At 47.8% G+C, this 24,005-nt stretch overlaps 1 protein-coding gene across 1 annotated transcript in view; it reads left to right on the forward strand.

The window, feature by feature from the left end:
- TRIM66 (tripartite motif containing 66) overlaps positions 1-24,005 on the forward strand; it is a 54,402-nt gene that overhangs the window by 7,657 nt on the left and 22,740 nt on the right. The window contains exons 3-9 of the mRNA XM_021685746.2: positions 940-1,246; positions 17,268-17,368; positions 18,804-18,951; positions 19,816-19,948; positions 20,267-20,383; positions 21,677-21,791; positions 22,357-22,503. Of these exons, the coding sequence (XP_021541421.2) occupies positions 940-1,246; positions 17,268-17,368; positions 18,804-18,951; positions 19,816-19,948; positions 20,267-20,383; positions 21,677-21,791; positions 22,357-22,503 (1,068 nt within the window). The remainder of the gene's footprint in view (positions 1-939; positions 1,247-17,267; positions 17,369-18,803; positions 18,952-19,815; positions 19,949-20,266; positions 20,384-21,676; positions 21,792-22,356; positions 22,504-24,005) is intronic.

Here is a 24,005-nt window from a genome sequence, read left to right on the forward strand (position 1 = left end):
TAAACTGCATTGCTAGTACAATTTGAATGTGGTGTTCCCCGTGTGGCTGGGTTTGGCCAACGTCTGCCGCGATGATGATGGCTTAATTTCCCCACCTCCTTCCTCTGTTCCAAGTACCATGAAACAGTCATCACCACGTGCCACACTGTTCTTGAGCCTTCACGTGGCAAGAATGCATCATTTACATATTAAGGCTGCCCCTTTTCTCTTCTCATTAGCCTGAGACAAACTAATACTGCATGGTGTGAATTAGCTCCTGAACTCTTAGCACTGCCTCTAAAATCTCATGGTGGTGGATAAGAATATTGATACATTAAAACCTTCTTATCAGAATGAATACTAATTAAAAAAAATTGGAGGGAACTCATGAAAATATGTGTGTGGACCTCAGCTTGAGAAATATTTCACTAGTAAGGATGTGAGTCTGATTTTGAATTTGAATTTGAACTTTGCTATTTACCATCTGTCTTTGTACAATTACCCAGCGTCTCTGAGCCTCGGTTTCCCCAGCCTGTCCCTCATGGCTTTATTTAATTTGTAAAAGTATCGTAATGCCTCTATCTCCAAGAGTAGTTGTGAGGACTGAGATAAAGCTTAGGAAGCACCTGGCATACACTTGGCTTTTAATACATTTCCTTCTCTTTTCCAAAATGAAATCTTGGCTCAAGCTTGTCCACTAATAAAGAGAAGCACAGGTAGACATTTTTGAAGGCAAACAAACCCTGTAAGAAACACACAGCCTAGCAGACCTCTGCAGGCTTTGTTTTCTAGGGTGGAGATGCTGGAGTCTCTCTCTCTCTGGGCTCAAGTGAGGTTGTGAGGCTGAGGCCTGCGGGCTGCAGGGCACGAGCCTCCAGCGCTCTGAGTCCTCCCTGGCCTGTCCAGGAACATCCCCCACCCAAAAGAAATGAATCCCTCTGCTTTGTGATTCACTTACAGGGAGTGGAGCTTGCTCGCTCTACTCGCTGCTTCACACCTGAGGATATCACTGGAAGAGCCCCAGGCCCAGACAGGGGCATGGGTGCCGGTACGGGCATGAGCTTTATGGGGCTGCCACTTGTTGACCAGAAACACACGAGTGGTCAGATGGAGGCCATGGTACAGACCTGCTCGGTGTGCCTACAGGACCTGGACAATGTGGGGGCCCGGTTCCTACCCGGCCAGCATTCGCTCTGTAAAGACTGCTTCCAGGGCTTGGTGCAGGAGCTGAGGCAGGTGGCCAAGGTTCTCGGGACTGTCCCAGATGGTAAGTACAAAAGTACCGCCCGTTCCCCTCCTTCCACATAACCGGTCTCTTTCTGTTTCATAGGAACCAAATTTCAGGTGTAGAAAGAATCAGAATTCAAATGCCCAAGGGAGACTCATTGCCAAACGCAATTCTTTGGGGAATCTGTGAGACAAAGCAATCCTCCTGATGCCTACTATATCTATTTTGTAAGCTGGGACTTGGCATGTTTGGGATTTCCTTGAGTTGGTGGCAAACTGAGAAATCTGGGAAGGTGTTGATTCAAGGTTTGGTTGACTCCCCAGATGGAGGGGACACTGTCCAGATTCACTAAACTTCCCAGGCAGAGGGAGAGTTGCTACCCCGCTAGGACTGGTCGGGAACTGACTTTGAACAGACTCACACAGACTAGTGAACCATTCACCATTTAATTTTTTTTTTTAAGATTTTATTTATTTATTTGACAGAGAGACACAGCAAGAGAGGGAACACAAGCAGGGGGAGTGGGAGAGGGAGAAACAGGCTTCCTGCTGAGCAGGGAGCCCGATGCGGGGCTCAAACCCAGGACCCTGGGATCATGACCTGAGCCGAAGGCAGAGGCTTAACGACTGAGCCACCCAGGCGCCCTGGAGCTTGTGTCTTGCTCCGAATATCAGGTTTCCTAGGGAGCAATCTCATGGAGGACTGTGAGTCCTTGGAGGCGTGAACCAGGTCCCTTCAGCTCAGCATTCTAGCACAGGCCTGTAACGGAGTTTCAGTCTCTGTTAAAGGAACTTGGAGAATGAGAAGGTCTAACAAGTTGAGAGCGTTTAGAAACATCATCTCTGTTTTGTTGTCTGCAGTATTATTAAAGTGATTTGTAGCCCAAGGCTAGGTGCTTTGAACCATTATAGCAGCGCAGTTGTCTTTAGCTATGAATTTGGGGCCCTCTAAACCCTTGGGCAAGCTGTGTGACCTCCTTGGGCTCTTTTGTGAGTTTGGAGCACAGAAAAGATGATGTAGTTTGATTTTTAAAATTAATATCTGATTTTTAAATTTAAATTTAGTCCTTCCTTAAAACTTTTTAACTTATACGTCTTACTCTATTTATAAATGTAGCAAATTTTAACAACTTTAAAGGGGTTTTTATTAATATTTGAACATATTTACAAACCTAGCTAATATTTGCTTTTATAAATTAAATGTATTTTATTTTCTTTTTAAGTATTTCAGTTGCCTAGCAAATAAATGTTCCTACTTAAAGGACACTTGGAAATCTAAGTTAAATTTATAAACATGGTGAATCTTAAATATGTCTTAAAAAGTTCCAGCATCGTTGGGTGAATATCTAGACTATATAAAGACCTTTTCCAACTCAACAATAAAAAACAACCTGATTTAGAAATGGGCAAAGGACTTAAATAGACATTTCTCCAAACAAGATATACAAATGGCCAGTAAGCACACAAAAAGATGCTCAATATCACTGATCTTTAGGGAAATACAAATCAAAACCACAACAAGATACCACCTGATACCCATTAGGATGGCTACTATTAAGAAAAAAGAACAGAAAATACAAGTGTTGGTGAGAATGTGGAGAAATTGGAATCCTGTACACTGTTGGTGGGAATATAAAATGGTACAGCCTCTGTGGAAAACAGTACAGCCATCCCTCAAAAAATTAAAAAATAAAATTATCATATGATCCAGCAATTCTACTTCTGGGTATATCCAGAGAAAATTAAAGAATTAAGAGCAGGGACTCAAAGAGATATTTGTACACCTGTGTTCCTAGCCACATTATTTGCATGGCCAAAGGTGGAAGCAATCCAAGTGTCCATTGACAGATGAATGGATAAACAAAATGTGGTATATACATACAGTGGAATATTATTTAGCCTTAATAAGGGAGACAATTCTGACACATGCTACAACATGAATGAACCTTGAAAACACTATGCTAAATAAAATAAGCCAGTTACAAAGAGACTAATAGTCTATGATTCTGTTTGCATGAAGTACCTAGAGTAGTCAAACTCATAGAGACAGAAAGTAGCCTGGTGGCTGCCAGGGGCTGGGGGGTAAGCGGGGGGAATGGGGGGTTGTTGTATAATGTATAGAGTTTCAGTTTTGCCCACATTTTAATTGGGGTTTTGTTGTTGTTGAGTTGTAGGAGTTTTTAAAAATATCTTATGGGTATTAGACCCTTATCAGATACATGATTTATAAATATTTTTTCCCATTCCATGGGTTGTCTTTTTATTCTATTTTTTTTTTTTTAAAGATTTTATTTATTTGACAGAGAGACACAGCGAGAGCTGGAACACAAGCAGGGGGAGTGGGAGAGGGAGAAGCAGGCTTCCCGCCAAGCAGGGAGCCCGATGCGGGGCTCAATCCCCGGACCCTGGGATCATGACCTGGGCCGAAGGCAGACGCTTAACGACTGAGCCACCCAGGCGCCCCTCTTTTTATTCTATTAATAGTGTTCTTTGATGCGCAAAAGTTTGTAATTTTGCTAAGTCCAGTTTGTCTATTTTTACTTCCATTGCCTGTGCTTTTGGTGTCCTAGCCATGAAATTATTGCCAAATCCATTGTCATGAAGCTTTTCCCCTGTATTTTCTAAGTGTTTTATAATTTTACTCTTATGTCTAAGTCTTTGATCTCATTTCGTTTTTTTAACATGAACTAATTATGCATGTATCAAGGCTTTGTATGGCTCTAAAGTCAGAAAACCAAGTCATACTAATGACAATTATTAGAACCATTGTGTTTATTCGCCAAGTTATTCCGAGTGTAATGGAAAATAAAAGCATAAGCTTTGGTGTTAATGTCTGAGCATCAGAGTGTGAGTTCTAATCTGCCTGCCACTTACTAGTTGTGCAGCTTGGGCAAGTTGTCTCGCCTAGAACACGGGGATGGTGGTAGTGGTAATTACCTTATAGGATTGTTAGGAAGATTAAGCGATCGTGTATATGTAGAACATTCTGTACTGCTCATAGGAGATAGTAAGAGGCCAAGAAACATGAGAAAATACTATTATTTAGAACTTTTAAAACTGAAGTGGAAAAAACATTGGTCAGATGTAAATATGCCTGATTTGGAACAAGAGAGGCAATTTCTTAAATATGTGGCATCTTATATTCTTTAGTATGTCCTATGGTCTGGCCAGGCCATTGTTACCTTCCATATTTGCATTTATGGGTGAAGAGTAGAATCAGCTTCCATGACTACTTGGAGATTTCAGGACTCTATGCTGTGTGGGTGTTAGTTGGTTTGTCTGTCTGTGTATGTCTGTCTTCTTCACGGGTATTTGACTTCTGTGTACCAGGCTCTTTGGCATTTAGGGTACAGAGATGAAAAGACAGGGCCCTTGCCTTCAAGGAACTCCTGTTCTGTTGAAGGGCAGATAACCAGACAGATGATAATAATACGATGTGGTGTGGATGTGAAGAGAAGATTGTAAAGTTCAGGCAAAGAAGCAATACTTCTAGGAGGTTCTCCATGGACCGGGACTGGTGGATATCAGCTGCTTACTGAATGTTTTTTGGAAGAACTGAAAGAATGGTACCCAAATGAGCTGTCTTATGAAAAGGAGAGTTATCGTCTATCTCTGGTAAGTCTAGTGAGAGACCCAAGACCTGAACTTGACAGGTCCATAATTTGAGAAGCCAGGCTTTGGGAGTCTGGTTCTTTGGAAAGAGCTTTTAGCACTGCCACTTTATCCAGCAGAGTAGGGGCCCAGACTTGCTAAAATGCTTATCCTATTTCTGCCAGTCTGGGGTTTTCAAAAGTAAAATATGGGAGCAGCTAGAGAGGAGATGGGTAGAAGCTAAAGAAGCTAGCATCAGTGCCTCCAGGCAGATGGGCCAACAGTGCATGGGGTAAGTCCACTTCTATAAATCTAGGCCTGCTGGTTGCTGGGCAAAGCCGAGCATTGCTGTGTAGAATAGGCTGGGTGCCTGGGCTCAGGGCCTGTCCTGGTGATTTTCAGCTCTGATCCCTCGGGGGAGCCTCCCCAGGCCTACACTTCTGTGCTGGTACCTGGCACGAGGGGAGACATCTGATTTAACTGGACTGGGCCTTTCATCTCTACCACCCCCCAGCCCAACACAGAACCTGACACAGGATGGGGGCTTCGGTGAATGTTTATTGAACAAATGATTGAATCAGTGAAACTGCAGAGATCTCCCATGGCTCTGACATGGGAGGCAGACTGTCCTACTTGTGATGCTGCCCTTTCTATTTCTCAGGTTGCAAGGGGCAAACATACTTATCCAGCACCTGCTGGTTGGCAGACACTGTACTGGGTGCTTGTGCCTGTATCATCTTTTTTAAAATCTTACAACAACCCTATAATTAGGTATTATTCCCATTTTACAGATGAAAACCCTGGGTGTTGTGAATATGTCATGTCTCAGGTCTAAAACTGTTAAGTGCCAGGTCAGGTCAAACCTGTCTTCAAAGCTTGCGATCTGCACTGTGAGCACGCTGCTCAGAGGAAGATTTCATCTGGAATCACTGAATGGATGGGGAGACTTCATGGAGAATCTTTGAGGAAAGAACCAGCACTGCAGCCCGAGTCCTCAGGTGCACATCTTTAATGCGGCCACGGCCTCGCAGAGATTTTACCCCAGCAACTCTGTCACACTAGGAAATGTGTCTGTGTTAGGTCTCCGCCTCTAAGGAGACCAGCTGGGCAAGGTCTTCAAAAGCTAGTGATGGGGATCAGAGTGAAGGCAGCCATGTGCTGAGCACACAATGGCTTAGCCATGCATCGGGGCGACTAGAGCTGCGGGCTCTGTGCAGAAAGGCTGGATATGGGAAATGGGTGTACTCAGCCAACCAGAGCCAATATACGTGGGACTATTTGCTTTTCAGCCTAATTGAAAATGGTCCCAGGTCAAACTCTATTGGAGAAGTTGGCCACTGAGTGGCAAAGTGATACTTTAATGTAGCAAGCTCTGAAGGGACCTGGCTGCCTGAAACTGACATTTACTATGTGCTGCGTTTGTCTTCAAAATTCTCAGGACTCCCCTAGCTCTAGTTGTTGTTTTACTTCCTCATGTAAATAAAAGGGACATTATTTTTCCTTTTCAAATCTACTGAAAGACAAATCCTAGCTGAGAGACCTTGATTCTGATATCAAAGTTTTAGAATCTACTTGTTTAGTATCTTACTTTTCCTGTTATCGATGTGGGTGACGTGCGAGACGTGGGCAGAGCCCTGGTCTGGAAGTCACGGCCCTTGGAGCTCAGGCTGGACTCCAGCACCAATTGACTGGGCAATCCCAGGTCTTCTCTGGCTTTCAGGGCTGGACTTGAAGAGCTCTAAGAACCCCAAACAACCACCATGGCCTCATGCTTCCTGAAGCTAATGATGGGTGACAGCATGTCTCTTGTAAACTACAGGTGCGGAAAGGAGGAGCAATCTCTGTCCCTCAGTGGGCAGGCCTTGGGACTTTGGGAAGATCCAAAGAGAGGGAACTGATGCAAGATGCTACAACCTCAGAGTCAGAGAAAGAAATGATGATCTTAATGAGAGCTCAGGTGGAGGGGCTCTAATGGCCTGGGGTGAGGGTGGAAGGCAGGGGGCGGGTGAGGTCTCAGCTATAGGAGCCTGGAAGGCAAGGTGACTGCTGTTTGCTCAGTCCAGGTGCTGAACAGTGTCTCCAACCATCGTGGGGTCTGTTGTGGGCAGTGACTCAAGTCTCCTAGGTGGAGGACTGGCAGTTGAGCTGGACTGAGCTGGGTGTGCAGCAGGTGCAGAAGCTGGAGCTCCCAAGCCCTATCAGCACAATGGCTTTTTAGCTCATGAACAGTTTCCTCACCTTAATTGGCTCTCTAGGGCCCCAGGAGTAGCACTGGCACCTCAGAACGGTGCCTGTTACTGGGATAACAAATCCCCTGGTACGGGGAAGGAGGCAGGCTGCGTTCTGAGGGATGTGCTAGCTGCTGCCAGCATTGCTCGGAAGGATATAGCTAGAGTAGATTTGCTGAGGCTTCCCTCAGTTCAGGGTAGCCGTGATTGATGGACAGGGTCTTGGAGGGCCCCTTGTCTACTGGAACTCTCTCATTCAAGGGGGACCAGCCATGGTTGACTGCTGTGGAGGCTAGAGAGCAGGGAAGAGCCTTGGAGCTTATCTCTAATCCCTTACTACATAAAGGGAGCATCAGGATTCCAGAAAGCCTTAGAATTCTGCTGAATGCCAGAGTTATTACAGAGCCTGAAAAAAAATTCAGCTCCTTTGCCTGCCAACCCAGGGCTTGCCTGGACTTGAGGGCCAGTAGGAACTGCAGACCTAGAGTAGGCTGCTGCCCTTGGTTCTCCCATTGTCTCTCTGTCCGGACCCAGTTGGAAATGGGGACAGTGGTTTTGCATGGAGTATGTCAGTACAGTCCTTGGATTGACTCTTGAGATTTGAAGTGAAAGAAATAGAGGTGCCTGTCTATCAGATGAGATGAGCCTAGTTCCATCCTACCTGTGCCTCCTGCATTCTGCTATGGGCTCTTTCTTGGCCCTGAAAGCTTGTTTCGCAGTCTGGTGGTCCTATGAACATGAGCTCTGAAAGCTGTGGACCACCATCTCCTGCCTCAGCCTATCACTTAGCTTTCATGCCTGTGTTCTGACTCCGGCTCAGATGGGCCACCTGGCCCTGCCCCACACTCTCTGGATCCCCTTGCCTAACCTCACTTTACCTCTTGCCTCTGTGCGTTATGCTCTCAAATCCTCTAGCTTCAACCCTGATCACTCTCTTCTGTTGTGGGCCTGCAGCTCTAGCTACCTAAGAGGCTCTCAATTGCTTACAGTTCAGAACAGACACTTAGCATGGCCTTCAAGGCTCTTCCCGATCTGACTCCAGACTAACTTTAGAGGCTCATCTCTGTCACTCCTCTCCATGAACCAGCTTTACCAATCTTTCCCCTAGAGGCCTCACATTTTGACATCTGCAATCCTCTGTTTATGACGTTCCCTCCTCCTGCAATACCCTCTTCTTGTTCAAGTGTGCCAAATGGAAGGTTGGCTCAAGCATGACCCAGTTATCAGAACTCGAGCACACAGGGATGGAGGTAGACTTGGAAATAAGCAGGATCCCCATTACCAGGATTGAACCCCCAAAGGTGAGGCTAGAACAATTGAAGTAGCCATTGCTTTAGGCCAGGGACCAGCAAACTTTGTCTGTAAAGGGCTAGATAGTAAATATTTTTGGCTTTGTGGGTCCTACAGGCTCTGTTACCATTACTCAGTGCCGTCACTGTAGCGCAGATAATTCGGGAATTGATGGGCATGACTGTGTTCCAGTAAAACTTTATTTATAAAAATGGGCAAGCTGTGGTTTTCTGACCGCTGGTTTAGGCTCTGCCTGGGGAAATTGGATGGATTTGAACCTGTGAGTGGCATCAAATAGGAATATCTGTGTAGGAGCCAGACAGGGCCAGACTCTGGAAGGGAACTGCAGGGAGGGAATAGTATTAGGATGAGGCATATGGAGGCAAGGCAGGAGGAAAAGGACGGAATTAATTTTGGCCACAATCTAGGATTGTTCGAAGGAAGGCAGTGGGAACTCTGGAAGGGAAATTTGGGGACACATTGTGAAGGGTCATGACCAATTTCAGCTATTCTATAGGCAGTGGGGAGACACTGGATATTTTTGGTCAGTGGAATACAATCAGATCTGTATTTTTGGAAAGTTATTCTGGCTTAGTGAGAAGAATGACTGGAGGAGACAAGACTGGATGCAGAAAGCCCTGTTGGGCGGTCCCTGCAGTTGTCCTGGCCTTTGCTTCCAGCTTACCGGTCCTTGAGCCAGTGCCGGTCTGAATGCTTAAGAATCACTGGGGTAACTTGCCAAAAATATAGATTCTTGGTCCCACACCCACACCCGAGAGATTTGAATTTGGTAGATTCAGGATTTCTAACAGACCCTCCAGATTGGTGAATCACTGGTCCAGCAAAGCAGGATGCAGCCTGACCTAAAGAGGCTATGGATGCCAGAGAAAGTAGGGCACATGTGAGATGGGGTTTGACAACCACTCTCCCACCCTCTCCCTGCTCTTACCTCTGGTTCTGACAGCCCTCCATTTGACTCCTTATTCTTCACACACCACCACTCCCTCCCACATCCTTTTTTGCTCATGCCCTATTGGTTCTCTTTGAAACAACTCTTCTGTCCCTTTCTTTCCATTGCTACCCTTGTTCGGGATCCCACTACTGCTAAACAGGACAAGTTCTCCCTGACTCCCCAGTCCCCTGTTCATCAAGATAATCATAAAGCCCGGTTCTGTCCCTCTCCAGAGCCTCTGCTTTTAGGATAAATGTCAAGTTCCTTAGCTTAGCATTCAGGGCCCTTCAGGGAGCTTACTCTCCTGCCAGTCTTTCCAAGCATATTCCCTGCCATTCCCCACCCATGCTTTTGCAATTTTCCTGTGCTCTGTGCTTTTACAATTCTCCTGTACTTGTAGTTTTGCCCACTCCTAATGTCTTCCCTCCAACTCGACCCTGCTTTTCCTTCCCTTTTCTCTCCCCGCTTGTGTTCTACTGTATCTCCCCGGGGTGGGGGCAGGGATGGTAGAGTTAGCTGCCAAGGGACACCTCCAGGACCTTTGTGCATCATAAATGTGTGTCTTCCCCATCCGAAGTCCTAATCCTCCACTTGTGACGGACAATTGGTCACTATGGCAACTGACTGTGACGTCACAGAATAAGGACTTCAGGTGAAGTGGCAGGAGCAGGTGAGTGTGTAGGAGATAGATTTTAATGTCTGTCGAAGGTCTCCCCCCCCCCCCACACCCTCCTTCCGTGCCGGGGGCACGGAGGGCTATCTCGGGCTCCTGCTGATTTTTAAAATGATGCGGTGAGAGCGTGTGCCTGGCATCTGCGTGCTGCAGCAGTGTGGGGCTGACAGAGTGTGTCAACTTGAGCTCTGGGTGTGCAGACACCGCGCTGCTGCGTGAGCCTGTTATTCCGTTCTGGATTGCTATTTTGATACCCAGATTGCATCATTCTTCCTACGTATAAACAGGGGGTCCCCAGGGCCCTGCAGCTACTCACTTCTCCACCAACACTGTTGTTGTGATGAGCTCTATTTAAATGAGCTGCCGGATCGCGGCAGATTCCAGCCATACATGAGCACTGTCATTTTGGGGAACATGGAGGGCTGAAGGATTTTTGGATCGAGTCCTAAAAGGCTGAGAGTGATGGCCTCCTGAGCCGTGCAGAGGGCGGCAGAGCTAGTTCCTGAAAGTTGAAAATCTCGTTTTCTTCCTTCTGAGCTTCTATTCCAAGGCACCCAGAGGATTAGGAAGGAGATGCAGCTAGGAAGAGAGTCGCCTCTTTGAGGTCTCCCTCTTGCTGTTCAGTTTGGGAAATTGCTGCAGAGCCTTCGAGATAAACAGGAACAGGAGGAGTCAACCAACCTTTTCTTGCAGGAGCGTCTCAGGTGAGCTGGAGAAATGCAGCCCTGGCTGAGGATGCATCAGAGAAAGGAGAGGACCCAGGGTGCTCCCCTTACCCCACCCAGGACCCAGTTTCCCAAGGGTTAGGCCTGCAGCCCAGTTGGCTGCAGCACGCAGGGTGGGTGTGCCCGGGCACTTGGTGAGCGCGGTCCTCTGGGACCTGTGGTGGTCTCACCTGTCGCTCTTCTGACTTCTCTCCCAGGTGTTGCTCTCATCACAAGGCAGCAGGGCCACGGGTAAGCCTGCTGGCAGCCAGGGGCAGGAGCAGCAGTCCCCGTAGGATCGAAGTCTGTCTTTCTAGCAGGGACTAGGCATCTCGGGAGTGGGTGCAGTGTGTTTCTAGATGGGGTTGCTGCTTTGAGTTACGGGCTAGAGGAAGGCTGCAGGGGCTTGTGTGGTGGGGGGCTTAGCTGGTGCCTAGTACCTTGGGCTACCCTCGGGTGGGAGGGCAGGAATGGGTAGTGAGGATGGCCAACATGCCAGAGGATACCACCAGAGGGTTTTTTTTTTTTTTCTCCTTGCCTAGTGACTGACAGAGGCATAAGGAGGTAGAATGTCTTACTCGTGGTTACAGAGGTGGGTAATCAGGGACTGCTCAGGGGTTCAAGGAAGTACCTATATTTTATAAGGGCTCCGTGGCTTTCAGCTAAGTCCCTCCCTCTCTCTGAGCCTCCATGTCACCATCTGTATGGTGAGGGATCTGGCTACATGCAAAAAGCTAGGTCTGTCCAGCTTTGGTTCTACAGGTGAGACCTGGCAGGGAGCGTCAGGCTGCTTCCGAGGATGCCACTGCTCTGTGGGAGTCAGAGCTTGGGCCCCAGCTGTAAAGTTCCTTGGAGTCATGGACAGGAGCTGTAGAATGAAGGGCTTCTTAACCCTTGGTGGGCTGCGTAGCACCGGGCTCAGGCTTATGTGTCTGGGGTTTATGTGTCCCTACCCGGTGGGCTGAGCTGACCCAATGCTAGCTTTCTTAAACCTTGGGATTTCTCTCCCAGCCTAGGCCCCTGGTCCCCAGGTTGCCTTGGTGCTGCTGTCCATGTCTGAAGGGTGGATTACCCAGTCTTGACCCCCCCTCCTTTGCTGCCCCACTAAGTCCTGAGCTCAGCACACTCTAGGCCCCAGCAGCAGTGGTTGTAGTGTCAAAGCTCAGGCGGCCTCCCAAGCCCTTAGATTGTGGGTCCTTCAGTGGAGCGGAGAGTTAGGGGAGGCAGGATGTGTCCTCCAACTCACCACCAATCCCAAGGGTACCCAGGTATCAGGACACCCTGCTGTCTGTCAGGAATCTGCCCTCTTCCCTTCCCTGCCAGAGGGGAGATACATCACAGCTGCATTCAGTATGTTTCCTAACTTTGAGGAGCCTCTTTAAAACTGGGTGATCCAGCCCTTCTCAGCTGCATGGTATGGGGAAAGAGCTATCAGGCTCAGGTACAGGGGCAGGGGATGCTCTAAGGTGCTGGTTCTCAAACATGGTTGTATATTGTAATCACCTGGGGGAATTTTAACAAATACTTATGCCTGGATTCCACCTCCTAAAACTTCAATTTAGTTGATATGGACTGGACATCAGGATGTTTAAAGTGCCCCATAGGATTCAAATATGTAACAAAGTTTGAGAACCACTGGTTCTATAATATGAAACCATCCCCAGATTTATTACCAGGTGGAAAAATCTTCTTCACCTACCTTTCCTCAAAGATCGTATTTCTTTTTTTTTTTTTTTTTTAAAGATTTTATTTATTTATTTGAGACAGAGAGAATGAGAGAGACAGAGAGCACATGAGAGAGGGGAGGGTCAGAGGGAGAAGCAGGCTCCCTGCCGAGCAGGGAGCCCGATGCGGGACTCGATCCCGGGACTCCAGGATCATGACCTGAGCCGAAGGCAGTCGCTTAACCAACTGAGCCACCCAGGCGCCCAAAGATCGTATTTCTTAAAACTTGAAGCACAGATGGGACTGGCTCCCAGCTCCTTCCTTCTGGATTCCCATAATCCAAAGCTGGGTTCAGGTCATTATTAGAGTCTGATCATTATTATGGAATATTTTACTTACAATAAAATTATCAAATTAATTAAAACAAAGCTACCTTGTTTACACTTGAATTAGAGAGCTATAGCATAATGGAAAGGGCTGGATTTTAGAATCAGAAAGACTTGGATTCCAATCATAGCTCTGCCCCTGTTTTGTATGATCTTTGCCAGGTGGCAACTTCTTAGAGTCTCAGTCTCCCCAGCTATGAAATGGGGATAATGCCTGCCTCTCAGAGGTGATTTGACAATTGAATGAAATAACACACATAAAGGCCTGGTGCAGGGACTGGTGGTAAGAGAATCATCTGCCCCACGCCTCCCAGGGACCAGAGTGCTCACTCTTGTGACAGGCAGACTGAATACCTTGGGCTTTCAGAGCTTCCCTCCCAGGCCCGTAGATCCCCAGGAGAACTCTGGTGCCTGTGACTTCTTCATTTGGGAGGCAGAAGCCCCACTTCCTATAGGGATGGTTGTGTGTGGCCTTTGGGTCCTGGCTCTACATTGCTCAGAATTGATATTCCTGTGTATGAAATAAAAGCTTAAGGCTATTATTTGAATAATCCAAGTAGAGAAAGGGAAGTGTATATAAATATTTTATGTAATATGTGATTTAAATATGTATTAATAACTAAGTATTAAATATTAAGCATTAAATATCATAAGCAGATGTTTGGTTATTTTATATATATATCTGCAGCCGTACGGGTTCATGTATCCCAGTTATCTCAAATAAAACTTTGGGGGCAGGGCGCCTGGGTGGCTCAGTCGTTAAGTGTCTGCCTTCAGCTCAGGTCATGATCTCAGGGTCCTGGGATCGAGCCCCATGTCGGGCTCCCAGCTCAGCGGAGAGCCTGCTTCTCTCTCTCCCTCTGCCTGCCGCTCTGCCTACTTGTACTCTCTATCTCTCTGTCAAATAAATAAAAAAATCTTAAAAAAAAACAAACTTTGGGGGCACTTGGGTGGCTCAGTCAGTTGAGCATCTGACTCTTGATCTCAGCTCAGGTCTTAATCTCAGGGTCGAGAGTTCAAGCCCCGCATTGGGCTCCACACAGGGTGTGGAGCTTAATAAAAAATAAAAAATTTAAAAATTAAAAAAAAATTTGTTTTGGTATTCACGTTGAAGAATGGGGAACCCTCTTGAAACAAAAGCTCAAAGTTAACACAGCTTGTTGGGGGTTAGGGACCTTCTGAAGGAAGATAAGAATTTCTGGACAAAGATGCTGTGACCCGGGGCACCTGGGTGGTGCAGCTGGTTAAGCTTCCAACTCTTGGTTTCAGCTCAGGTTGTGATCTCAGGTTGTGAGACTGAGCCCCATGTCAGGCTCGGTGCTGAGCACAGAGTCTGCTTGAGAGTCTCTCTCCTCCCTCTGCCCCTCCAGCTTATGTGTGCACCCCCCCTCAACATAAATAAATCTTAAAAAAAAAAAAAAAGATGTTGTGACCCAAAGAGAGCCCATGTCCTCTGTGTCCACTCTGGGCCCCACAGCCTCCCTGGGACCTGCTCGTATCACTGCCATGGTGCCCCAGCTCTGCTGTTTGCCGCAGCTGCCCCACTTCAGTGGGATGAGCTTTGAGATGTAGGCCTCTCCTAAGCCATAAGCCTGTCCCCTGACTTGCTCACAAAGGTGATAGGCAGGTCACTGTTTGGCTCTCTCTGCCCCATCCAGTCTTGCCCAGGGGAATATTTCTGATGCTTGGGTGCAGGAAGCAGAGGAAGAGGGTTGGATAAACCACAGTTCCCTGCTATTCCTATTCCCTTCATTTTAAGGAGGTAGAAAGTAAGGTTCAGGGGGAAAGGGATCACTTACCTGAGGTTACACAGATAGTGCCAGCCCTGGGCCTGGAACCCACATCTCCCAGTACACAGCCTTTCCCAAGCACTGCACCTCTGCTCTGGATTGGACCTGATTCTTTATCATCCTGGCTGGCTTTTTTTCTCATCACCCTGAAAGCTTCCAGATGACTTCTTACTACTTTCAGTGGCTGTGAGTGCAAGGAATATGCACGGGATACCCAAACCCAAAAGAAATAAAATTGTCCAATCTGCTAAAAATCACGCAGTATCCTTTAGTGCCAATTGTGGATTATTTTTGTATGCAGACATAGGAACAGATAGTTAAAATGCAATGCGATATTTGTCATACTAGAAGGCTGTTCAGGGTGCTGTGGGAACCCAGAAGAGGGAATAATTAACTCATCCTGAGGGAAATCAACCCTGCTTCTCCGAGGTAGAACATTCAAACAGGTTTGAAAGGATGAATAGGAGTTTATCTGAAAAGGAGGGGAGAGGGAACAGCGTTAGGCAGAGGTTTGATATTCAGAAGACAGCAGAGATAGTTGCCCTGGCAAGGACACAGGGTGTGTGGCAGGTGAAATGGAAGATGTGACTAGAGAGAGGTAAGGCCAGCTTGGAAGGGGCCGTGAGTACCAAGATGAGGACTTTGGCATTTAAGGCCAGGGGCAGTGGAGGATTTGCTATGAGGCCTTGTCTGATCTCTTCAGTTATTTCTCTTTTTTCATGATGCTAATGAGACTGATGTTTGGGCATCTGCTGCCAGGGGCTTAGAAGCCTTGTGGAAATCATTTTCAACAAATAGAGCAGCATTTCTGAATCGAGGGTAGATGAGTAGGGTCTCCCCGGGACGAGCCAAGGGGAAGGGAGGGACAGTCACCTGATTCCCCAGGGAAGAGCATTTTTCTTCACCTCTGGCCACTGTTCTTGACAGGCAGGAGACTATCTAGAAGATGGCTCTGTGAAGGCTGAGGAGATTTTCTTCAGTGGGGAGGCTAAGGGAGGGGTAGGGGAGAAAGAGTATTGAATTATTACTTTGCATGATGTTGTGGATTTTGATTTTTGCAGGATAGATCAGTTAGCTTTTGCTGCATTATGAGACACTCAAGAATTAGTAGTTAACAAAAACTGTATTTTATTGATGATTCTATAGGTCAGCAATTTGGACTGGGACTCTCCAGGTGGTTCTTCAGGGCTTGGCTAGGCTTGGCTGGGCTTGGCTAACCTCGGCTGTGTTCACTCCTGTGTCTGTGTTCAGCTGGCGAGTCAGTTGGGGCTAACTGGTTTGTGAGTGAGCCCTTGAGACAACCAAGGCATTGGTCTGCCTGGTCTCTCATCTTACAGCAGATCTGACCTGGGGTTGTCCATGTGGACAATCTTAGAGTTCTGAGAGCAGAGCAGAATCATACAAAGCCACTTGAGGTCTAGGCTTGGAACTTGTTCAGTCTCACTTCTGCGGTGCTCTGTTGGCCAGAGCAGGTCACGAAGGCCGCCTAGCTTCCCAGGGTGGAGGATAGACCCCATCTTTTAATGGCTAGGATTGGACGAGCATGGATGCAGGGGCAGAAGAACTTATGGCCATATTTTCGCTTGACCTCTCCGGCTCTGACTTTGATCACCTGGGAGAATTGATAATTGAGGTCCTGGCCTTGCCCTGAATGGGATATGAGAAATCTTTTGAATTCAGTCAACATTTGTGGAGGATCAGGTGCTTTCTCAAGGCTTACAGAATTTAAACCTCGAGGCAACTCTTCTTTTCCCTTCCTATTTTACATCTGAAGAAACTGGAGCACAGAGGAGCTAAGTGAGATTAACTGACTTGCCCAACCAAGGTCACTCATTGGTAAACCCGGTATTTAGACTTTGGTTGGTCTGACTGCAACTGCCATTGTATCATTTCGATGATATGGGGCCGAGAAGATTGTGGTGGTTGTGCTGCATTCGCTACCATAGCCACCGCTTTCCAGGTGGCCCTCATGCCTGGGTAGAGGCACCTGACCCTACTCAGGAGCCTCATTTCCTTGCATGCAGTGGGTTTCCTGCTCTTGAGGTGACCCAGAGAGCACTCTCGTCTCCATGATGCTTATATAGTCCTGGTACCCCCTATGCTGAGGAAAGTGTTGGAGACAGTTACATTTCTCTAGGGAAAGGGGGTAGGACAAGATGTTCATGTTCACAGGTGAGAGATACACATGTGCAGTGCATGCAACATGGCTGGATGGAGAAGGCCCAGCGAAAACTCTTTGAGCCCCATGGGCAGACTGATTGGTATTGGCGGTAGTAAGAGAAAAATACCTCCTAGATGAGCAGGCAGGGAGGCCTTGCTTTCTCTGGGGAGAGCTTGCTCGAAGCTCTAGCTGTGAGATCTTTAAAGATGTTCTGCTGTGTGGGAACCTTAGTGGCTAGATCTATGCCCTGGGCTAAACCGAAACCCTGGAACTTAGGCAGTAACAGGAGCTGGGCTCTCAGAGCTGGGGAATGAGGAGTGGGAGCAGCAGGAAGGCACCCAGTTATCAGAACCAGAACAGGGCTGGGCCTGTGATAGAATAGCTTGTGAGGAGGGCAGGAAGGTAGGACCAGCGAGGAGGTCTGTAGGGCTGGCCCCTACTGGGATGGTCATGTCCAGAGTACCCAGATGGTAAGTGCAGGCCATGACGTCAAATGTAGTTCATTTTGGCATAAGTGGTATTGGCATATACCTTGGTGTTGTGTATTAAAAAGCCTCATGTCTAGGCCTTATGTATAATCTGCCATATTGCCCTGACTCTGCTTTTTTGCCCCTCTCCCAGAACTCATCTCCTGTCCTGGGTGTAAGCGAGTGTACCTTACCAGGGATGTAACTGAACATTTTTTTCTGTGTGCTTCTACTGGGCGATCCAAGATGGCCAGGGTAAGTCCAGACAAGTAAAGAAATAGCTGATCCTTTTCAAAAATCTTTGGGGCCCCTGTTCATAAATTCACCTGTTTACCCATCACTTCATTTGACTTGTTACTCCCCTATCAATTTGCCTAATCATCCATCCATCCACCCCTCCATCCATCCATCCATCCACCCTTCCTTCCTTCCTTCCTTCCTTCTATCCACAGAGTATCAAAATATTTGAGTTGGGGAAAGTAAAATGGGGGTATTTTTTCTCTCTCTTATAGCTCTTACTGGAAAATATTAGTACTGAGCTTTTATTTCCTTTTTTCACCCGCTGAGTTGAAACTTAAACACCAGCTTAACTAAATGGGTTCCTCAATTTTGCCCGTATTTAGCAACTAATACCTTCTTCCTGAGTTTCTAAAATTTCACATCACTTACCAACTAACACCTCCTATTCCTCTCTCCTTTGGGGTACCCTTGCCCCACTGCATTTGATCCACTTGGCCAATCTACTTACTTGATCCTGTATCTAGTTCTTATTGAATGTCTGGTACATGCCGGGCCCTGGGCTAGGTGCTAGGGAGATGGACACCCATGTTCTTAACTCTCAAGGAATTCATAGTTTAATTAGTAAAACTTGTATTTCTCTTCTTTTTTCCCCCACTGTGGGTTTGTCAGATGCCAGCACGAGGGCACTGTCAGAATCCACGTCATTTTGACGGCCTGTATTATTCAGGCCCAGATAGGCCAACTTTTTCCAAGTCTCCTTTTTTACTCATGTTTTTACATCAGCCCTGCAAGATATTTGCTGACCGAATGAATGAACATCTGGTCTAGGAGAGGACTAGGTTCTCTTGGGCGCAGCAAGCCCCAGCTGTGGAAGCACGGCTCTGAGAGTTGGTCTGTACTTGTTCTTTCTCGGCCGTATGTGACCATCTCTCTGTGTACTCCCACAACTGTGGCTGCCCCCTTTTTGCAGGCACATGGAATTTTCTGTTTTGCCTGTGCTCTCCCATCTCACTCTCTCGTCTGCCTGGCAGACTTCTACTTGTCATTCCCTATCCAATCAGAAGTCACCTCCTCATGAAATTAGTTCCTGGCACCTCCAAGGCTGAGCCCCTGGGAAACCCCACTTTGCTTCCTTAGCACTTGCTGTGGCCTTTTATCACAGCATCTCCCACTGACCGTGACCGGCCGCCACCCCATGCGGGGAGCCCCCCTTTGCCTTACTTACTCGGTGTCCTCATCTGCAGCATGGGACTTGGGGGGCATAGCCCCTGAGGCCCCTCTTGTTTTAGCCACAGAGGATGCTTTGCTTCACAAGCCCCCATGCGGCTCTCCAGAATTCACTGCCCTCCAGGGAACAGCCCTCCAGGCTCCCACACCCCCACAGAGGCTGCCCCCCCACCTTGCCCTGAAGGAGGATTGGGTCAGTAACCGCAGACCTCTGTGCTTGCAGAACTGCTCCGAGTGCAAGGAGAAGAGGGTGGCGCACATCCTGTGCACCTACTGCAACCGCTGGCTGTGCAGCTCGTGCACCGAGGAACACCGGCACAGCCCTGCCCCCGGGGGCCCGCTCTTTTCCCGGGCCCACAAGGGACCGCCAGGTAGCTCTCCCTGCAGTCCTCGCTGGCTCACGCGCCCCGAAGCAGCGCCCCGACTGCAGACTTCTGGAGAGCGGCTCTTTCTCACCTTGTTTCCCTACTGGGGGTGCGGGTAGGGGGTGGCCTCCCAGCCTTTCCCAGAGGACAAGTTCATGCTGGGCTCTCCCTTGGGGAGGAGAAGGAGGGGGGAGGGGGGTTGTGAGCAAGATGTGCAGGGAGGAGTAGTCATGAATTATCACGGGAGCTAGCTGAGTTCCCTACTTTCACCTCCATTTAGAGCAGTCATGCCTCACTTCTGTTTAGTGACTTGCCTAATTAAACAGCCTAGATCAGGGCTTATCCATTTGTCTATCTAGTGCCGCTTGTTTTAAATGACAGTCTCCTTGACCGTCTTTGCCCAAGGTCTTTGAACTGTGGGAGGGGTTTTACCTTTGTGACACCCACAGGAACCGGAGTTAATGATCCATGTGATCTGGCCTGGAGCCCCCCCCACCCCATTCCACCCCCACCAGCATCCTGGTGAATGAAGAGGTTTAGGTTGAATTTTAGAGGATTCATCACTCTGCAGGAGATCCGTGTGCTGCAGCAGCAAGCACTTTCCTCAGCCGTAGGCAGGCAATGGGGTGCCTGGGGCTGGGTGATGTGTGATTTCTGCACAGCTGGGCAAGTCCTGCCCGGCTCAGCTCGCATTCTTCCTTGGGCTCCTAAAACCTCACTGGCCCAGAGAGAGGCCTCTCCTGTCTGCACCACCTTCCCTCCAAACTCTGGGTCTCCCCTGTGTCAGTTGAGGGTGAGGGCTGCTCAGTGGAGCTTACCTGAGAGTCTTCCTCAGCAAGAGAAGCCCACTTTGTCTATCTTCTCTGGCAGGAGTGAGTGGTGGTTCCGGAGACTTCGCCTTGTACTGTCCTCTACACACACAGGAAGTGCTCAAGCTATTCTGCGAGACCTGTGATGTGCTTACGTGCCATAGCTGCCTCATGGTGGATCACAAGGAACACAGGTGTGGCTGCCTGGCTGCCCAAAGGGGGCTCAGGAGGTCTCTGGGCTCCGCTTTGCTAGCCCTGGGCTCCCAGTGTGTCATGTCAAAATGTTCTCCCTGCTTATGCCAGTCTGGGGCCCTGAGGCCGAAGTTTTTCCTCTGCTTCCGCTGTGGGCCTTCTCTGGAGAAGGCTCGAAGGGCCAAGACTCAGCACTTTCCCTAGATGTAATCCTAGCTTCTGTGGGCCTGGCTGAGACAATGCACAGTGGGGGTTCTTGCTTGGCTGGGATGCTCAGAAGACTCGGTCCTCTTCAGCTTTTTCTCTGTCTCCTTCTTTAGGTGCAGACATCTTGAAGAAGTTTTGCAAAACCAGAGGATGCTTCTAGAAAGTGTGACTACACAGGTGGCTCATAAGAAATCTAGTCTACAGACATCTGCAAAACAAATTGAGGACAGGTAACACACACAAATTGAGGACAGGTAACACAGCCTTGCCAATGCTGGAAATGCTACGTTTCCTGACCTCCTGGATCCTGATACCAGGCTATCAGATGTAGTACTTATGAAGAATGCAGGAGGTTAAGCAGATGTGGGCATATGTCCCAGAAGGCATATGTCTTGGAACTTAGAGGTCTTGTGGCCACTGAAAGGGCTTTGGGTCATCACTTGGTAGATGGAACCAAGCTCAGTCAGGATGATCAGTGTGAGTTTGGGCCTAAGCACATGCCTTCTGAATGTGGCCATGACATAGCCAGAGGTAGGTCCTCGAGAACGAGCGCATAAAGCAGATTCTGGGTTTATCACGAGGATGCAGTAAGTCAGTGGCAATCTGCCCTTTATCCACCCTTTCCCAGTGTGTTCTGTATAAATCTACAAGTGATATGGAACCATTGATATTTAATGTGGGAAAAGGAATTAGTAGGTACTAAGAGCTCATCATGTGGTGGGCACTGGGTAGGGCATCTACATGCATGATTTTGTACAATTCTTATAATTCTTTGAGTTGGATTATCTCCATTGTACTGGTGAGGAGACTGAGGTTCAGAGAGGGCAGGTGATTTGTCTGAGGTCACACAGCTAGTCAGTGACTGAACTGGATTTGGAAGCCAGATCTGTGTGACTTCAAAGCCCATGTTCTTTTTTAAAAAAAACTTTACTGATATAAGTTATATACCATAACATTGCCCTTGTAAAATGTATAATTCAGTGGTTTTCAGTATATTCACGGAGTTGTGTAAATCAGTATTACTGTTTACTTTTAGAACACACTATCACTCCCAAAAGACAACTGATACACCTTAGTAGTCCATTTCCCATTCCCCACAATATCCCCAGCCCTTGGCAACCATTAGTCTACTTTCTCTCTCTGCCCATGCTATTTTTACTGCATGGCATTGTTTAATGGATATCCACCTTTTTAACACAACAGATGACATGACTCACTCTCTCTGTGCCATCTCCAATGTTGTGTAACCAGTGAGCTGCTGGGTTGACCTGGGTGTGGACCTGAGCTTTACCTAGAGAAAACCTGGTTGAGTTTCAGGCCGTTGGCCCACTTAGATCGAGTGGGCTGGGTTGTACCAAGGTTAGGGTGGTGGAAGAAGGTTCTCATTTCTTTATACTTGGTGCCTGCTGGGCCCTGATCTTCATAGGCAGCCTCTAAGTTGTTGGCTGTTATGTTTTCTCTCTCTCGGCTCTCATAGGCCTGGAGGGAGGAGCTCACCATGCTCTGTCCTGTTCTGTTTATAGGATTTTTGAGGTGAAGCATCAACACAGGAAGGTGGAAAACCAAATCAAAATGGCCAAGATGGTTCTGATGAATGAGCTGAACAAACAGGCCAACGGGCTCATAGAGGAGTTGGAGGTATATGAGGACAGATGGGTCACATGGATGGGCTGGTGTTCTCCCTAAGTCAAAAACCAGGCACATATCAAACTAGTCCCAGGGCTCAGAGATGCCTGAGCTGGATTCGGATGTGCAGTTTGCATAGCTCTCTACTGTTCCCTATATCTTAAAATGTCCAGTCTCATTTGGGGAGCATGGCTTGTTAAGGGCCAGAAAGTTCAAACTCCCATCAGTGCTATGGCTTTAAGGCAACTCCTTCCTGGACTGTGCAGGCTTCTAGCCTCAGAAGAGAGGGCCGTGGAACAAGTTATGCCCGAGAGATGTGGACGTTTGTTCATGTCCTCATTCATTTATCACCCATTCCCTATTGGCACTATAAAATCCACCCACCGTGCTCCCTTCCTTCCTGCGTCCCTCTGCCGCCCATGGCAGCAGTCTGTCCCACTGTCATCCTTTCGGGGGCGCAGTCTCGTCTGACCCCATCAGGGTTCACACTGAGACACGGGGCCACCAGACTCCCCAAACAGGTGGACTGAAGTCCAAGAACAGGATGAGGGACTCTGTCTTCTCTGTCCACACCCAGGGCATTACTAATGAGAGAAAGCGGAAGCTGGAACAGCAGTTACAGAGCATCATGGTTCTCAACCGTCAGTTTGAACATGTGCAGAACTTCATCAATTGGGCTGTCTGCAGCAAAACCAGTGTCCCTTTCCTGTTCAGCAAAGAGCTGGTAAGAGCTCCAACTCATCAATCACTGCTTTTGGGTTAGTAAGTGAAACGTATCTTTTACCAAACCCCACAGTGCCAAGGACAGGTACTGAAATGGTCTTGCTTTCCTTCAAGCAAGTCAGGTTGGAGATTTTGTAGTTCTGTGTTAGGTCATGGATTTGGGCATGAGCCTGGACACTAGCAGTGTTCTGGACATCCCAGGGACAGTTGTTTGTGTTTAAATGGGGGCTAAGAGGGAAGGAGGCATTGAGGATGATGTTGAGGTATTTGGCTTGTGAGGGTGGTGAAGACCAGGAGAAGGAGCGAGAATTTTGAAAGAAGTTGGTGGGGTTTATATTGGGATATGTTGAATCTAAGGTGCCTGCAGGACATCTCAAAGGAGATGTCCAAAATCTGTTTCGACTGATGGGTCTGGAAGTCAAAAGGAAAGTCAGGGTTGGGGATAGCGTTGTGGGGGTCACTGGGGTATTGGTGGTGTCACTTCGGAAGAGTGTGTGAAGGAAGAAGACAAGACATCTGGAACCGAGGGAAATACTAGCATTCTCAACAGAGACAGAGGAAGAAGAAGAATGAAGGAGGGTGAGAAGCAATAGTCCAAGATGGATCGCAGGAAAAGGAGGAGGGGGTGGTGCACAGAAATTAACAGAATTTCAAATTTCAAGCTGTCAATGTTATCGTTGCTACCTAGGTAAAAGAGGATGAGTAGTGAAGAGAAGCTTTGAGATCTGGGAATCAGGAGGTCCCAGGTGATCTTTTGAAAGAAATCCCAGCAAGACAGGAGGGTGAAAAGCTAGAATGGGGGGACTGAGGGGAGGGGAGGAAGTAGAAACAGAAGTGAAAAGAAAGGAAATAAGGTAGCTTGAGAAGCAGACAGAGTTGGGGGATTGATTTTAAGTATGGAAGACATTTGCACAAGTGTATTTGGGAGAAGAGGTTGATGATAGAGAAAAGAGAGGTGTGGTAGAGTGAGCATACTGAGAAGGCAGAGGGAACCAGTTGAGCCTAAACATAAAAGGCACTTCCTCTGAGGAGGGAGGACAGGAAGGTCTCCATATAATGTTTGGAGGTAGGCAGGGTGCCAGTTTGGGACAGTTTGTCTTTTGTGTCTCTTACCCTTTTTGAAGTAGGAGGTGATAAGAGAGTTAGGCACTGGGTAAGTGGAACTGAGGAGAGAAGTGAGGACTTTAGTCACTGAGGATAGTGGAAGAGGAAGCCAGCAAGAAAAGAAATGATAAGAGAAAAGACAGCAGGGTGCCCCCGAGGTTAGTGGTCACTGAAGCGACCCCAGATAACATGGCTTTGGGATGGCTGGATTGACCTAAGGTTAATGGACAGTCGTGATGCGGAGGGAATTAGGCCCTAGTGATACTGTTACTGGAAATGATGGGAAGCTGGGCCGGCCCTAGGGACTGATGGAGCGGGGCTTGGGGAGTTCAGTGAGGCTGGAGAGCATGCTCAGAAAGAGTGAGAGCTAGTTAGAGCAGGGGTCAGTCATTGCAGATG

This window comes from Neomonachus schauinslandi, chromosome 11 (genome assembly GCF_002201575.2).
Source record: "Neomonachus schauinslandi chromosome 11, ASM220157v2, whole genome shotgun sequence".
Taxonomy (NCBI): domain Eukaryota; kingdom Metazoa; phylum Chordata; class Mammalia; order Carnivora; family Phocidae; genus Neomonachus; species Neomonachus schauinslandi.